The 15,858-nt window shown below is 40.6% G+C and overlaps 3 protein-coding genes across 3 annotated transcripts; all 3 read right to left on the bottom strand.

The window, feature by feature from the left end:
- Window positions 1-347: 347 nt before the first annotated feature.
- LOC115728870 (MAPK kinase substrate protein At1g80180) lies at window positions 348-851 on the bottom strand. Its single transcript, XM_030659284.2, has one exon. The coding sequence runs from the start codon at window positions 849-851 to the stop codon at window positions 501-503; it is 351 nt and encodes a 116-aa protein (XP_030515144.2). The 3' UTR covers window positions 348-500.
- Window positions 852-7,617: 6,766 nt separating this feature from the next.
- Window positions 7,618-12,037, bottom strand: LOC115728871 (nudix hydrolase 19, chloroplastic). The gene is made up of 6 exons (XM_030659285.2): window positions 11,399-12,037; window positions 10,885-11,025; window positions 10,676-10,780; window positions 10,277-10,376; window positions 8,537-8,629; window positions 7,618-8,055 (listed from the first exon to the last, which is right to left on the bottom strand). Exons 1-6 carry the CDS (start codon window positions 12,014-12,016, stop codon window positions 7,766-7,768), a joined length of 1,347 nt encoding a protein of 448 aa, XP_030515145.1. The 5' UTR covers window positions 12,017-12,037; the 3' UTR covers window positions 7,618-7,765.
- A 525-nt stretch (window positions 12,038-12,562) lies between these two features.
- Window positions 12,563-15,384, bottom strand: LOC115728872 (zinc finger CCCH domain-containing protein 39). The gene is made up of 2 exons (XM_030659286.2): window positions 13,995-15,384; window positions 12,563-13,134 (listed from the first exon to the last, which is right to left on the bottom strand). The coding sequence occupies exons 1-2, from the start codon at window positions 14,746-14,748 to the stop codon at window positions 12,872-12,874; spliced, it is 1,017 nt and encodes a 338-aa protein (XP_030515146.1). The 5' UTR covers window positions 14,749-15,384; the 3' UTR covers window positions 12,563-12,871.
- Between the last annotated feature and the right edge of the window lie 474 nt (window positions 15,385-15,858).

Below are 15,858 nucleotides of genomic sequence, written 5' to 3'. Positions count from 1 at the left end.
TTACATCACCAATTTATCCCAACTTCATCAAAATTCCCCTACAGTCGGGAAAAAGCCATAAACAATTATCACATAAATGGAGAGAATCGTAGTTTGTCATGGATTTACTTAAGAACTATTTCGATCCTACATAATAATTTGTGTTGCTGCCTCCGGCCACAGCTCGAAGAGAAAAAAAAAACGAAAAAGTATTAAGATATTATTAAAAAAAGTCCACATCGTGATCGGCCGGTCAAATTGATTGAATTGGCACAAATGTAAAAAATTCAGGACTCACTTGGCAAAAAAAAAAAAAAGGTTTATGATTGAAGTAGGACAATTGCAATACTGAATAAAATTCTAGGGCTGTGTCATTGACCTCCCTTGATTATGATATGCGCTACGTAGTACCTACCTCACTTTGAGAAGGGGCAGGAGAAAAAAAATCCAGGAATACATGCACACAGAAACCTTGTACTAATCGCCATTCGCAATCAGACTTGCTTTGTTTGGATCATTTTTTAGGTTTTTGGAGATGGGCTCTTCGCCGATCTTCCGAAGACGCCAGAAAAGCAGCAACCGGAGACCTTACGAGGAGTTGGGCCGACGTCCGAGGAAGGGACGACGACGTTTTGACGAGGCTGAGCTGGAGCTTCAACAGCGGAACTACTGCGCTTCATCATGCCTATCGTCCCGGCGCTCTGCGACTGCCTGAGTTGTGCGCAGTCGATCTTGTTGCCGCCGTCGTGAGCACCGCCGCCAGGTTTGATTGGGTTGAGAACGCCAGATAAGATGAGCTTGTCGTCGTCCCACACCAGGCCCGACGAGCCTTGCCTCCTGAACGACGTCACCGACCTCTGTAGCGCAACCATCCCTGTGTTGAGTAATGGTGGAATGTGGGAAGGGGTTCTTATAACAGAGGGAATAAAGGGGGAGACAAGATGACAAGTGAAGAATATGGAGAGGAAAGTTACCGGGAAGAAGAATATCATGCTGAGGGAAGTGTTCGATCGGTGGAATCTACGATAATTTTGCGTGGGATATATCGGATATGCGTTCTTCAAGTTCTGCATTTTGTCTTTTTGACAGAAAAGTTCAACGCTTCCTGGTTTGATTTTTCTTTGTCATGTTTGCATGTCTTGCATTTGGCTATAAAGAAACAAGCAAGGTTTTTGTAACTTCACACTCCTTGTCCAGAAGCCATACAATAGTCTCCCAACGTTGCTTTCAGGCAGCTGCAACTGCAATTTACTCCTAGAAGCTTCCATGAAACATATTGAATCAACATCGAATTACAAGTGCGACAACGTAGGGCATTGTCTCTCACTCTTACACTCCTTTTGAGCAGACCATTCGGCTTACTTTTTTTTTTTTTTATGTTAATTGTCCAGATCATAGGCAAGCATGGTTCCAAAGTAGAACCTGAAATCTAACTAGACCATTAAAGAACCTGTCTGGTTCTAGATTCCGAGATATGGAGGGTAAGTTCCAGGTTCCAAAAATTGGAGAATCTGTCGATGGGTAAGTTCTAGGTTCCACCCGTAATGTAACTTGTAACAAGTTTTTGTGTTATTATTATTATTATTTTTTTGTATATCTCTTTCACATGATCCTATAATATTCCATGGTGTCCGACGTCCGATGATGAGCATGTTATCTAGAACCATTAGTCCGATATTTCAATTTTGGCGATTATGATTAAGACTTTTACTTCGTTAAAATTTCATAATTTATTTGTATGTCTAAATATCGTTTGTGGCTAGTAGATTGTAGCAAGAAGTGGTGGTCATTAAAAATGATGATTCATTGCAATTGTTTAATTAAGAATATAGGTGAAATCTATATAGACCCTAGAATCGACTTTAGAATCTGTGATATGGTAGGTTCTAGGTTCTAAAATATGCATGGTAGGTCCCAGGCTCCAAAAAATCATAAATGTGTTCCGACGAATAGATTTCAGATTTCAGATATAATCCATACGAAACTTAGAACGGCTCCCACTTAGTCCAAATGATACATTAGCAAGGGAATTGAGTGACTTACCCTAATCAATAAGTAGGAGAGGGGCGAAGAAGGTCGATCGGCGGACAGGGAATCTCCTTGCTTGGATCCTCTAGTAAGCTACATATTTCCAGCCATCTTCCCTTCCACAAGTACATAATAGCTAGAATTGATCTAACACAAACCCTACCCACCCTCTCCAAGCATTGCTAAAACCCGTTTGCCTCGAGAAAAGTCATATTAAGAAGGTGATTCTGATGTAGCCCTTTCTTGTTAGGGTATAGTTCATACTCCCCAATTAAAATTGAAGAGGACTTTTACGATTTAAGTCGATAATTTTTTATTAGTAGTTTGAGCTTAGACTCATGAATAGCTACTATTATATATATTCTTATTCGATTGTAATTGAGCTACGTAAGGAGAGATTGGAGGTGCTAATTATAGTGAAATCATCTGCTTGAACATAACCCTAGTTAAAGGATGAAACATGATAAAATCTCGTGTCTCGATTTCTCTTTCTCGCTTTACGTTTTACTTCGATTTGATTGTGCGCCGAATCCTAACATTTCTCTCGTGAGATCGAACATCTACGATAAGTCACTTTCGAGCATGTGAGAACGATTTTGATAGTCCTATCGGCCGCGAAATTTGATCTTGTGTGCTTCAAGGGTATCCAGCTCTAACAGAAGCAACACCTACTTTATTCTTTTGTCAATCTTGATAGAGATGTCTTGAATGAATTTGTGCATGCATATGGAGCTTTACATAAGTTGGAAGGAACTATCCTAACAGAGACGGAGAATATCAAAAGTGCAATCAGAATGGTAAGTTTGAGCCCAACATTGAGCACCTCGTTCCAATTTCACTCGAAAAATTTAGAAAAATGCTTTCTTGTCGATCTTGCTATGGACAATACAATCTCAATCGTAAATCTACACACAATCACAGCGTGTTTTACATAAAGCACTCATTTATTGAGAGATTATGTGATAAAAAAGAACCGACGATATTATTAGATTGTCAAGCTAGTAGCTTTCGAAAATTTATGTTATTGAGTTATACGCCAGGAGAAAGAGAACTGTTTGATTGAGAAAATTCTCGGTGAATGTCCGTCAATAATTTTTTTTGGCTAAGAACAGGATTATCACGCTCCAAATGAGAATACTACAGCATGTTGAGATGGGAGGAATCATAGAACACATTCGATTCCTGCCTAATGACATGACTATTCATCACCATGAAATAACCAATAATTCGGAGCATCTCTATCGGTTTTGGCCACTCGTGTCCTGATTCAGTGAGCACTCGACATCGACAGTTCTTTTTTTTTTTTTTTGGCCATTATCTAAAGCTTTGAACCACTATAAATAGGGGGACAATACAATATGACTCCCCATTTTGTTAGGATTCGGTGCACAATCACAACGAAATAAAGCATAGCGAAAAAAAAAAAATCAATACGCAAAGTTTTTATCTTAGTTCACCATTAAATTAGGATTACGTCCATTAGAGGATTCAATTATAATTAGTGCATCGCATTTCTTATTACACCACTCAATTATAAGCAAAAATGTATATATAACAATAGATATTCGTGAGTAGGACTTACGTGCTTTTTTGTCTTTGGAGAGTATGAACTACATCCTAATATATTTTGGATTTTGGCTCAAAATGCCACAGAAAAAAGAAAACGAAAATAATAGTAAATTCAATTTGAAAAATTTGTAAAAATGTCTACGTCGGTGCTTATCGTGCTACGTAGGATGGCCGGTGTCCACAAAAGAGAACTTCTGGCCACCAACCTTAGGTACAAAATTGGTCTCCCCAACAGCATCAACCGCCCAATGTACCACGTCATCCGACGACTCCGAACCCAGATAAACCAACGAGTCGTAGCTCAAATCGATCCCACAATGCGCCAAGAAAAGCTTGCAATCAACCAAGCAGATCCAACCCAGACGCCAATTCGGGCCCAAGGCGTCCCCGGTGGAAGCGGAGGAGGCCAAAGGCCGTCCCTTTCGGCTTTCGGAAAGGCAGGACCTCGAAATTGGGAGAATTGGGTTGGTGGGTGGTCCTTAGAAGCTGGGTCTTGGGAGGGTCTCAAGAGCAGAGTGAGGCGACAATGGGTCACTGGGTTTTTGAGTCTTGAATCGTTTGGTGTTGCCCGCGAAGGCATGGGACGGTAGGCTTACGGACACGGCGGCGGTGGAGAGACGGCAGAGGGTGGTTCTTGCTTAGTGAGAGAGGCTTTAGGGGGAGGTGGCGGCGTAGGTGGCGGTTTTTGGAGATGGAAAGAACAGGGGAGGATGAGGAAAGAGACGAGGAGAGAGAGAGAGAGAGCATGACTGCATTGGGCGGGCATTTCGAAATTGTTTCCATTCCTATGATTGGTTGATTGGTGAGTCAAGACTCTCTTGGAGAGCGACACCTCTTCATGATTGAAATCAGGTCATTTTGGCCCCCCCAAAAAAACCCCCCCTTTTTTTAAAATTTTTAAAAAAAACAACGTTATTAGGTGCTTAATTTTTTTTTTTTTATTTTTAAAGTATCGCAAAAATTTTTTTTTTTTTTTTTTCCATCCCCAATTCCCCTTTTTTTTCCCCCCACGGACGAGTCTTGAGTTCCGCTTGTCTGCCTCAAACTTATTTACCATTTAAAAAAAGTGGAAAAAAATAAGAGAGCAAGAGCATGAATAAAATTTATGGCATTGAAAAAAATTTTTTTTTTTTTTTTTTTTTTTTTTTTTTTTTTTTTTTTTTTTTTTTTTTTTTTTTGGGGGGGTTTTTTTTTTTTTTTTTGTTTTTTTTTTTGTTGGTGGGGGGGTTTTTTTTTTTTTAGAAAGCATAAAAAAAATGGAGGAGGGGGGGGAACGGGCGGGGGGGGGGGGCCCCCCGGGTACGGGGGGGGGGGGAAAGGGGGGAGGGGGTCCTTTTTTTTTTTTTTTTTAGATGGAAACGGGGGGGGAACCCCCCCCCCCAATTAAATCATCATTTAAGGACATTGTTGTGAAATTTGAGCTTTTCCATTAACAGCCTAATCAATGAGGTGGACAATGGCAGATGAATAAGGAGGAAATTTGAAATAAACGTTCTCATTTTTTTCAAATAAAAATTCGATGGGAATCTTATTTCAATTAAAAATTTGAAGTATTTTCATTTTTTGAAATAAGGTCTGACTAAGGATATTTTTGTCATTTTCTTTTCATTTCCTTTTTTGCTTTGTTGCAACTGTCAAGGCCTGACCTTACCTATGGCCGTTGAGGGTGGCTTCCCCCAATTCTCACTCGAGACCGGCGAAAAGGAATGAAAGAAAAAAATGAAAAAATAAAGAAAAATAAGAAAATGTAAATGAGGAAAATACCCTTGGTCAGATCCTCTTTTAAAATAGTGAAAGCTTATTCAAATCTTTAATTGAAATAAGGTCCACTTTAAGCTTTTATTTAAAAAAATGAGGACACTTCATGCCCTTATTTAAAATTTTCCCATGAGAAAATATATCATCGGAAATGATCATCAATGGAAGGAAAGGCAATTTGAAATAGAGAAGCTACAAAACATTCGCAGGACTAAATTCCTAAAACAGCATATGTGGTGTAAAGACCACATCCTTCCCTCAGGACACAAGTGTTTACAAAGAAAGAATTTTGTCAACATCAAGAGCAAGGTGAAGGGGTGTCAACTCTTGACTTTGTTCGACAAGTTTTGCATCAGGGGCGAATCATCGAGCCGGTTGCTGCGAATCGAGCTGATCTTATTGTGTCCTTTCCATCTCCGTAAGCACTTCTTGCTCTGTGCCTCTTCCTTGAAGTAGGACCCTCCGCTGTCGTGAGAGGAGAGGCCCGCCGATGACATGAAGAAGTTGAGGTTGAGGATGAGTTTTGTAGCTACCTCGGAGGCCGTTTGCACCCTATCCTTGAGAAAGCCGTACCAGAAGGTGATTCCAAAGTAATCCTTTCTCTCATTGGATCGAAACATCTATGAAAAAGTCGCTTTTGAGTATGTGGGAATGATTCCGAAAGTCCTATATCAGCCGCAAAATTCGATCTTGTGTGCTTGAAGATTATCTAACTCTAACATGAACAATACCTCCTATATTGTATTGCCGATCTTAATAGAGATATCTTCAACGAATCTAAACTGCACATTTTACGGAGTTTCAAGGCAAACAATATTCCTCCTGTGGGAGCAAGAACGGTAAGAAAGCCAATCGAGATGAACCTGCGAAGAGTTACTAAAGTAGCGAAGGAGATGAGCTTGTCACCCAACAAATTTGAGCTTGCTTAACATATACATTTGGATCCATATCGCACACGAAAGTTTTTTGTTATTGAGTTTTGCGTCGGGAGAGATAACTATTTCATCGAGAATTTCTCACGGACTGTTGGTAAGAACAGGGTAATCATGCACCGATGAGAATATTACACCATCTCAAGATGCAAGGAATCATAGGATACGTGCGGTTCCCGACTCATGAGACGACTATTCATCAACGTGAAATCGCCATTAATACAGCGCATCTCTATCGATTTTGGCAATAGCGATTGCCACTCGTATCCTGATTCAGTGAGCATTCCAGATCGAGTTATGGCCATTATCTACAGCTTTGAACCAATACAAATGGAGGGACACTACGATGTGGCCATGATATAAAGCTCTGTCTATTCCAGACAGCATCAGTTGGACTGTGGGTCGGTTTTTTGTTGGTCGTAGATCGGCACTTCGGCAGTACTCATTAGTCTTTCATAACTTCTGGTCGAATCTAGGTTTCCATCACTGTCTGTTGTTGGTCCCAACAATTGATGATCGATGCCGATAGTGCCGGTGACTGAGATGAAGCTGCATCTGGTACACCCATCATCTTCTCTTCCATAAAAACAGGCAGTTACATTCACCCTCCTCTTGAATGCTACTGTCACAACATCATTCAGTTCCGAGTCTGGATCGCATTTAGTCCGCTACTACAAATAGTAATTATATTTAGAAGCAAAGTGCCAAGCATTCCACAAACTTGATAATTGGTTTTTGCCACAGTCCGACCGAACAAATCAACTCAAGAATGGCAAAGAATACAGGCTTTGCAGTTCCACAATTCACAGGCGAGCATGTCGCTTATTGAAGGGGATAAATTGCCTACGTGAGATAGAAATCAATAGAAATGAATATCTTATCATGAACTTGATACGATGGGAAGAATTAATCTGAATGTTCTTGAATTGACCCAACACTGGTACAGATGAATACCCAAATATTACTCGAAGAAGCTATGCCTAACACGAAACAACAAAGACTCGTTCGGCAATGCTTGAAATGACCAGCATCACACTTATACTTCTGTAGTCTATACATGAATTCTGTAACCCTTGAACCCTATGTACTTTTCTGCACAAAGATACCCCGACCTTGCTTCAACAATCCACCAATTGAATAAGCAAGAAGAGAATTCATCAGAACAAGGTTTCTCTTTCTTGCTGATTCAATTAATGGATTGTTGATAATTTCTCTTGTTATCTGGAGCTTTTGTTGTGAAGTTGTCTATGATGTATTTTGGTTTGCAGTTGAACTGCAATATTTCTCTCTTATATCCCTAGGAAGTGAATGAAATGAAATGTTACTTTTAACCCCAAAAAAAAAAAAATCAGCGAGAAAGATACCCTCAGATTAACAGTCGTGTCCTTTGTCATTTCTTCCTTTTAGACTATCCATCTCATTTTCTCTTTTCCTATTCGTATCTCTCGGAGGATCAAGGAGGACATACCGAGATTATAGAAACTTAAGGCCACTGGCTGCTACAAGTTGGACATGGAAGCATTGGCGCGTTTATGCTGAGATTGAAACCCATTCACCGAGTCCTGAAAAGCCCATGAAGAGATGAGGTGATGGGCAATGGCAAATGGCCCCGGGAAGAACATAGGAGCGAGTTCCTCGCTTTCAACGTTGAAATCTGCAGACAGACTTTGTCCTTTCTCCACTCCCTTGCACATCTGGGTTACCTTTGCCGCTGCCGTTTGTTGTGCCTTCTTGTATTCGGCGACCATCAATGCTTTCTTCACGCCTTCTCTACTGTGCCACTGGGCATCTGATAGAACAGAAAAATCTAATGCTATGTTTGGGACACAAAGGTGAAGAAAATGTAACAAGAAAAAAAAAATCACAAATTTCAAATTTTACCTCCTCGCAGAAATGTCAAAAATCTTAACTATCCCATTCAAATTTTCATTCCCCTCATTTTCTCTCCTTTCCTAAACAGAGCCCAAATCTTCCATTTATTCCAATAAAATGTGACATTACATAGCTAGAGGTAATCCATTTGCATGATATGCACAAAACAAAATTTTTAAAGCAGTCATTATCTGCGAAAGCTCGGAATCACTAAGAGAAACAAAATTGTCCACTTCACATTTCTCTGCAGCTGAACGATTAAGCTCCCTCAAGAGGTCAGCTAGCACAGCATGCATGTGTGCGCATTTAGGATGCACAGAATGCAAGATATACTTCTGGCAGATCATAAGGCCAAAGAAAAATCAAAATTCCAACCATATTCTGAATGTCAAACATACCTTCCAACTCTTCTTTGTTGATATTTATTTCCGGCGATTTTGCATATGCAAAGAATCCCACCATCAACTGACATGGCAGGCTACTTGGTCCAACTAGGAAATGATGAAATAGAATAATAAATAAAGAGAAAGGGAGTAATAAACACTTCGATGAAGATGTGACTTAAAGAGTTACACCATAATCAAGCACGTTGATTTTTGAAGACAAGGCCAAGCACGCATATCCTAACTGTTCATATGATTTTCCAGGCAACAGATAGATGCATAAGAAACTCCATAATCACAGGGCTTTTCGTTATATTGCCACACTGTTTGCATGTTTCCCATCTCTCTATTACCCTATTACCCCCTTTGTCAATGAACTTTATTGATACTGAACTTTGTCGATACTCAATGTTTCTCTTAAAGCATCATACAATATGTAGCACTGCCTTTTAAAATACCAGCAAAGTACACATGTTTATTTGGTGGCATCATTTAGGATGTTGAGAGAGTACATTTTCTGATAACAAGTGTCTGTTCAATTTTCCATTGCCAGAGTGTTTTTTTTAGAGTTAGGTTGACCAAGGATATCCCACAACTCTCCACTAAGCTGGAGGGTCCTTTTATTTGTTAAGTGATTCTGAAATGTTTCATTAAAATCATTCTTAAATCAAGGCTTTAACATGCACTTGCACCGCATGCATATTTCTCTTGTAGAGACTGTAATTACAATTCCATCATGGTAGATACAGTATAACATTGATTAAACTTTTCTGTCTGCAGAAGAGGCAATTTCAACTGGATATGAAAATAAAATGCAAGGGGAAGATTGTGACATTCAATCTAGATCCAACTAGGTGAGGACAGCTACATGGACTTTTTCACACATCATGCTCTATTGGTATTGGATAGCATGTTGGCCATATGCTCCAAACATTCGAGATAAAGTTTTGAGACGATCAAATATACTTCTAAACATGTAATTCTTAACAAAACAGATGAATTTATCTAAGAAGACCCATCTTCGATTCTTTGAGAGTCTAAATTAGGAATTTGGGAATGCATTAAGAGGTGAAAGAGCAAATACCATTATTCTCTTTGTATACCAATTACCAAAAGCATGCCTACAAGATGCAACACCTTTACATCAGAAGCAGTCTAGGGAAGGCCAAGAGATCGTAGCCATCAATTCTCTAATGAAGTGATCTCCTCCATTTGTATGCCTGCTAATTCCACTCAGTGCAGAAACATAAACAAGTAGTATCCTCAATCATCTATAAGTCACAAAGTAGTGATGAATGTTTCAATATCATCAACTAAAGACTACTTAAAAACCATCCTGAGCCCAATGGTGGTAGTTTTGTTTTGTTTTTATTTTATTTTATTTTATTTTATTTTATTTTTTGGGGGGGGTCTAAGAGAAAAAAGAGAAGGGGTATTACTGGCATAAAATCTACGATTGGATTCAAAAAAGCATAGGCCTCATGTAATTTGGCTAAGAAAAAACTACTCGGATAAAGGGTGGAATGAAGACAAATACAGATATAGATCAAACTAAAGATATTAAGCATAACAAACATTTTTTTTCTTAGACTTGGAGATAATTGTATTTTGATTGAGTTATTGTTGGGGGGCTGATTGTTGACTCTAAAGTATGATAACATATTCAATCTTGCCTAAATCTGTGTCAGATCACACCAATTCAAGTGATTAATTGAGCATAAAACCAACCATTTAACATGGATTACCCAATTATACCTGGCCATGGCTGAGAACTGTGGTAGACAACCTCTCCCACTTCAATACCAGTCTCTTCCCATGTTTCCCTTCTCACTGCTTCTTCCAAGCTTTCTCCTGGCTGAAGATTAGCGGACTCAAGAATTTAATCAACCAGTCGTAGAAAGGCAAGGATCTAAAACAACTAACAAAGTCACAGATCTAATGATTGTTTCCGAAAATTCGTCCATCTACCAGAAATCTATCCATCAAACCAGGGAACAATTGCGTCCGTTGACCTCAATTCAAAGAGAAGATGAGTTGTAAAGAGGAGATCTTCTACACAGAAGAAAGAGTTGCACTACGAACATAGGACCAAAGTGATCATACAATCCAAAATTAGGACCTTGTACATGGGATATCAACATGGGCCAACTGTACCTCAATGAATCCAGCCAAGCAACTCCACATTCGGGGTACAAATCTCGATTGCCGGCTTAAAAGCACACGTTCATTTTCCTTATCAATAACTAACATGATCACAACCTGCAGCAATACAACATTTGCACAAGCAAATCGATCAGGGATTTAGACACAAAGCATGGTCCTTGACAGACAATAGACAGTTTAAATTTCAGTCGACAGTATACCGTATCAATCCGAGGGTATGTCCTCTTTTTGCACAACTCGTTCACACATTGCTTCCTCCTTCCTGCTTCCATGGGGACCGTGTTTCCTCCACAGTGTCCACAATAACGAGATGTACGGTGCCATTGCAGCAATGCTCGAGCCTAATTAAATGCCAAATTCAGCTTATATGCAAACAGAATGAACCAAAAAAAAAAAAAAAGTGAAATGACATCAGAAAATGATTTAAACACAGTGAGATTGTTGATTAGCCATTTCTGGTAGAAAGTTTAAAAATGTTCTTAAGTTTCAATTTTTTGAAATCGACGCACTTTGACCGGAACGAGGCCAATTTTCTAGCGACGTGCTGACATGGCTGGCACGTGGTCAATTTTTAAAAGCCCGCTATCGCCACATTATGTCCAAAGCAACGCCAACTCATGTCCGTAAGTCTCGAAATGAATATTCAATAGCTAAAGAAACCCAACAGCGATGCATCACTAACTTCAAAAAAAAAATCATAGTGACATCACTTACATGACCAGCAATAGCCAATTCGCCCATCGCGCGTTGGTCGTCCCAATCGGTGGCCACCATCAGCGTCCTCAGCTCCACAAAGCAGAACTTCTTGCCGCCAACCTCAGGCACCAAATTGGCCTCCCCGGCAACATCAACCGCCCAATACAACGCGTCGACGGCGGACTCTGAACCCAGATAAACCAACGAGTCATAGCTCAGATCGATCCCACAATTCGCCAAGAAAAGCTTGCAATCAGCCAACCCGATCCAACCCAGATGCCAATTTGGGCCCACGGCGTCGCCAGTGGAAGAAGAGGAGGCCAAAGGCCGTCCCTTTCGGAAAGGCAAGACCTTGAAATTGGGAGAGTTGGGTTGGTGGGTGGTCTCTAGAAGCTGGGTCTTGAGTGTTTCGAGAGCCGAGTTAAGAGACAATGGTTCACTGGGTTTCGGAGTCTTGGATCGTATGGGGTTGCGCGCGTAGGCATGGGACTGTAGGTTTATGGACATGGCGGTGGTGGTGGAGGGATGGCAGTGTGGGGTTCTTGCTAGTGCGATAGGTTTCTGGAGGAGGAGAAGGTGGTTTTTGGAGATGGATAGAACAGGGCAGGCTGAGAAGGAGAAGAGAAGAGAGAGCATGACTGCATCTTTTTCACCGATTTTTTGAACTTTCTGAAGAAATTTTCCGCCCTCGTACGCTTTGGAGAAAGATGGGGAGAAGGATACGTGGTGAATCAGGCTCTTGGAGAGTGACACCTGTCCTCATTGTCCTACTTCATGGTTTGTTTGTTTGTTTGCCTTTTTCTTTTTTTTTTTTTTTTCTTTTTTTTGCGATCGAAATCCTACTTCATGGTTAAAATCATCATTTTCATCACGGGAGAAGTGTTCCTTTATGATAACTAAATGAAATGATAATTACATAGTCAATCTACTTCAAACATGACGTGTTTACTTTCCGTCTTAAGAATGCCAAGCTGAAAGACAATGCAGCTTGAATAGTTTGATGGAGGCTCTGCAAAAGCAGAATGGTCTTAATGGCGGCATCAGATGAAATATTGGACCACCCATTTTCATGGTTCTAACAAGCTACACCGCAACGTGGCAACATCCACAAGTTTGTCCGAAAGAACAAAAACAGAGCAAGAGCATCTAGAATCTGTTTTGACCTTCTTGTACAAGAAAAGATCACCATCAAAATTTGAGCTTTCCCATTAGAAATCCAATAAATAAGCTGACAACGAATCAATCCAATATAAGAACAAATCACCTGTATTGCGAGAACTATATCACATCCTAAACTGATCACCAACGAAAGAAAAGACAGTTTGAAACAGAAAAACTATGGACCATACACCAAATTAAATTCCTGAAACAGAGTATGTGATGTACAGACCGCATCATTCATTTTCCACACACTAGAAGACTAGTCTAGTCCAGACACTAATGCTTGCAAAGAAAGAATTTTGACGGCACCAAGATCTAGGCGAAGTAGTATCAACTCTCGACTTTTTTCGGCAAGTTTTGCACTAACGGCAAATCATCAAGCCAGTCGCCGTAAATCTGGTTGATCTTCTTGTGTCCTTTCCATCTCAGTAAGCACTTCTTGCTCTGTGCTTCTTCCGTTGATGTAGGACCATTCACTGTCATGAGAGGAGTGCCGTCATTGATATGAAGTAGTTGAGGTTGAGGATTTGTAGTGACCGCCGAGGCCGTTTGCACCGCCTCTCCTTCAAATCGTCCACTAGGCGACTGCAACTCTGATAATTAAGAAAAGCTCACATAAGATAACAAATCAGATGACCAATATTGAATACAACAAAATTTCCACAATATTCTCGCGTCATTTGTACTCTGGATATTGACTTGAAAAGTAACAACACACCAAATGATTTTACCAACCCTGACTGACCTTTGAGAACAAGGCTACAACAGATAATCAACCACTAACAACTAGAGTTCAATGTTTCATAATTGAACAATAGGTTGCCCTGAAAATTCTTGCTTTTTGCAGGGTTATGTCTTGACTTGATTGAGGAAAGGTCAATCAATTTTATTTTCATGAATATCAAGTTCCACCAAAAAGATGGAGAAGCATTAGTACAAATAGAGAGAAAACGTCAATATCTGAGGCTCTACTGAAGCAAATTTGTTTCGTGGGAGTGCTACACTAGGGAGCACACTTTACTCTCTAATTTAGGCACCACAATATTGAAGAAATGCAAACATGATCACTTCCCATGACTGTATGTTTGTCCAACATTATGGTCCACCACTCCGATTTCTCTTCACTTTGCTTCTGAAGAAAAATGGAAGCCAACAGCGACATGAAAGAAAAGACAATGTCTGACGGAATCAGTCCTGATGAGTCATTGCCTATTTACAATATGGGTCCCCTGAATACAGGTAATTACCAAAGTTCTAAGACAATTATAGCATAACTAATCTCATCGCCCGTATTAATAACTTGAGAAAATATAATCTGTTGATGCTGCCAACATCTAAGATAAAGCAATTTCCCATGGATGTACATTGTAAACCCTGCATCAGTAAAGTTCGAGAAAACAGATGGAACTTCTAAAGGTTAACGATGTAAACGAAGCTAATCAAGATCATATACCTGCTAGTCCATGCGCAAAGTGACATTTCTCACCAAAAGGACATTGACCTGTTATCTCCCACTTAGTACACAACTTTGTTTTCCAGTAAACAGGCTTTGAAGTTACTCTACCATCCACTCCAACATTGGGCCGACTAACATCAGACTGACTAGAACCAGTTCCTTGCCCCGTTGGCATTCCAGTGGTTCCGATGCATATCGCTGAGGTCTCCCGAAACCTCCCCGAATCATCTCTAAACTTAGCCGGGTCCTCATGAAGAAAGTTGCATCTATCCCCATAAGGACACTCCTCCCCATTATAGAACTTCTTGCATAGCTTCATCCTATGTATAATTTTCTGGTCATCCTCCCAATTCCCGGAGGATTTATTATCCTCGTCGCGCATGCCGACAAGCTCTTGCCAATTGGGCGGAGGTTGCCGCATATCTTCAACCCCATGTGCGAAATTGCAGTTCTCGCCGTTCCGACACATGCCGATTTTGAACTTCGCGCACATCCGAGTCTTCCAGAAAATGTTGGTCGTTCCCTTATTGACTGGAGGAGTAGGCCTCGGATTTGAGGCCGTGGAGTTCGATCGGTTGTCCTCAAAGTTCCTGGGTCTCTTTAAGGGAGGAGGCAGTTGATCGAACTCCGAATTCACATCAAATTCCTCGCTTCTCAATTCGAATTGGGACCAATACGCAACCGCGTCGCCTCCATTGACATAATGGAGCATTGCCGGCATAAGCGGCAGTCCGGGTTCAGAAAAATTCATGGCGGAATTTCGCAACTATCTGAAACCAAAAGCTTTCCTATACTGAAGTCTGGCAATTTGCCAAATCAATATAAACACCGGAACAAAAAAGAATGACGATCTTTGACACCCAAAAAGGGGCAAGAACAGAAGAACAAGTATTCAGCGATAAGCAAAACCCGGATTGATATTGACGAAAGAAATCACCCAAGATTCAGGGAATTCCAAACCTGAGTCTTCCCGGAACGATCGAACAGATAGAGTGTACCGGAGAGAAAAACCCCCCGGAATTTTTATAGGAGAAATTGGGTGGAAACCGGCGAATTCTCAAAGAATCAACGAACACAAATTGAACTCGAACTCCCAAGAGAGAAGAGAAAGGGGAAAAAAATAAGTTGCAACCTTGAGAACGTGGATGTCACACAATGCGAGGTCGGAGGCTGTACAAGACAAAAATGAATTGGAGGAAAAATTTATGGGGGAGGCCAGGGAACAAGAGTCAAACCCTAGCCGCCTCGCGAACGCGCACAAAACCCGAACTGACAAAGGAAAGGATTGCGTAAAACCCTAGTCGCGCGACAGCAACAAAGGCCAACCCAACCACTACCAAGGAGAAAGAGAGAGAGAGAGAGAGAAACCGGCGGTTGCTCTAAAACCCTGCCCCCCGCCCGCACCAAAACCCTAAAATTACGGGGCTAACCTAATCAGGGTTTAATCCGCTAATCCGAGGATTAGTGTGCGATGAGGTGGCGCCTGCCCATTGGCTAGCTGATATTTCCATTTTCTACCCCTTTTATTTTAGATGCAATTTCTGGAAACTTTACGAAAAAAAATTATACAAAAATTGGTAACTTACGGGTGCCGCGCATAGTAGGAAGAAAATTGCTAAATCTATCGCACTTTCTTGATTTAGTTTTGAAAATTGCTAATACATATCTCTTGTGCATTTATTGATATCTACACCTGTTAATGCCGTTTGTGATTGATATTGATCGTTTAATTTATCTATCTATCATTTAGTTTAAGATTCACGATATGAAAGCGGTGTCCGAAAATTAGCGTGCGGAAACATGTCGAAGCGTGGCTTTCGATTTTAATCTACTACGAACGGTCGGATCAAAGGCATGCGCA

This window comes from Rhodamnia argentea, chromosome 4 (genome assembly GCF_020921035.1).
Source record: "Rhodamnia argentea isolate NSW1041297 chromosome 4, ASM2092103v1, whole genome shotgun sequence".
Taxonomy (NCBI): Eukaryota; Viridiplantae; Streptophyta; class Magnoliopsida; order Myrtales; family Myrtaceae; genus Rhodamnia; species Rhodamnia argentea.
This window is presented reverse-complemented; position numbering and strand designations above follow the sequence as displayed.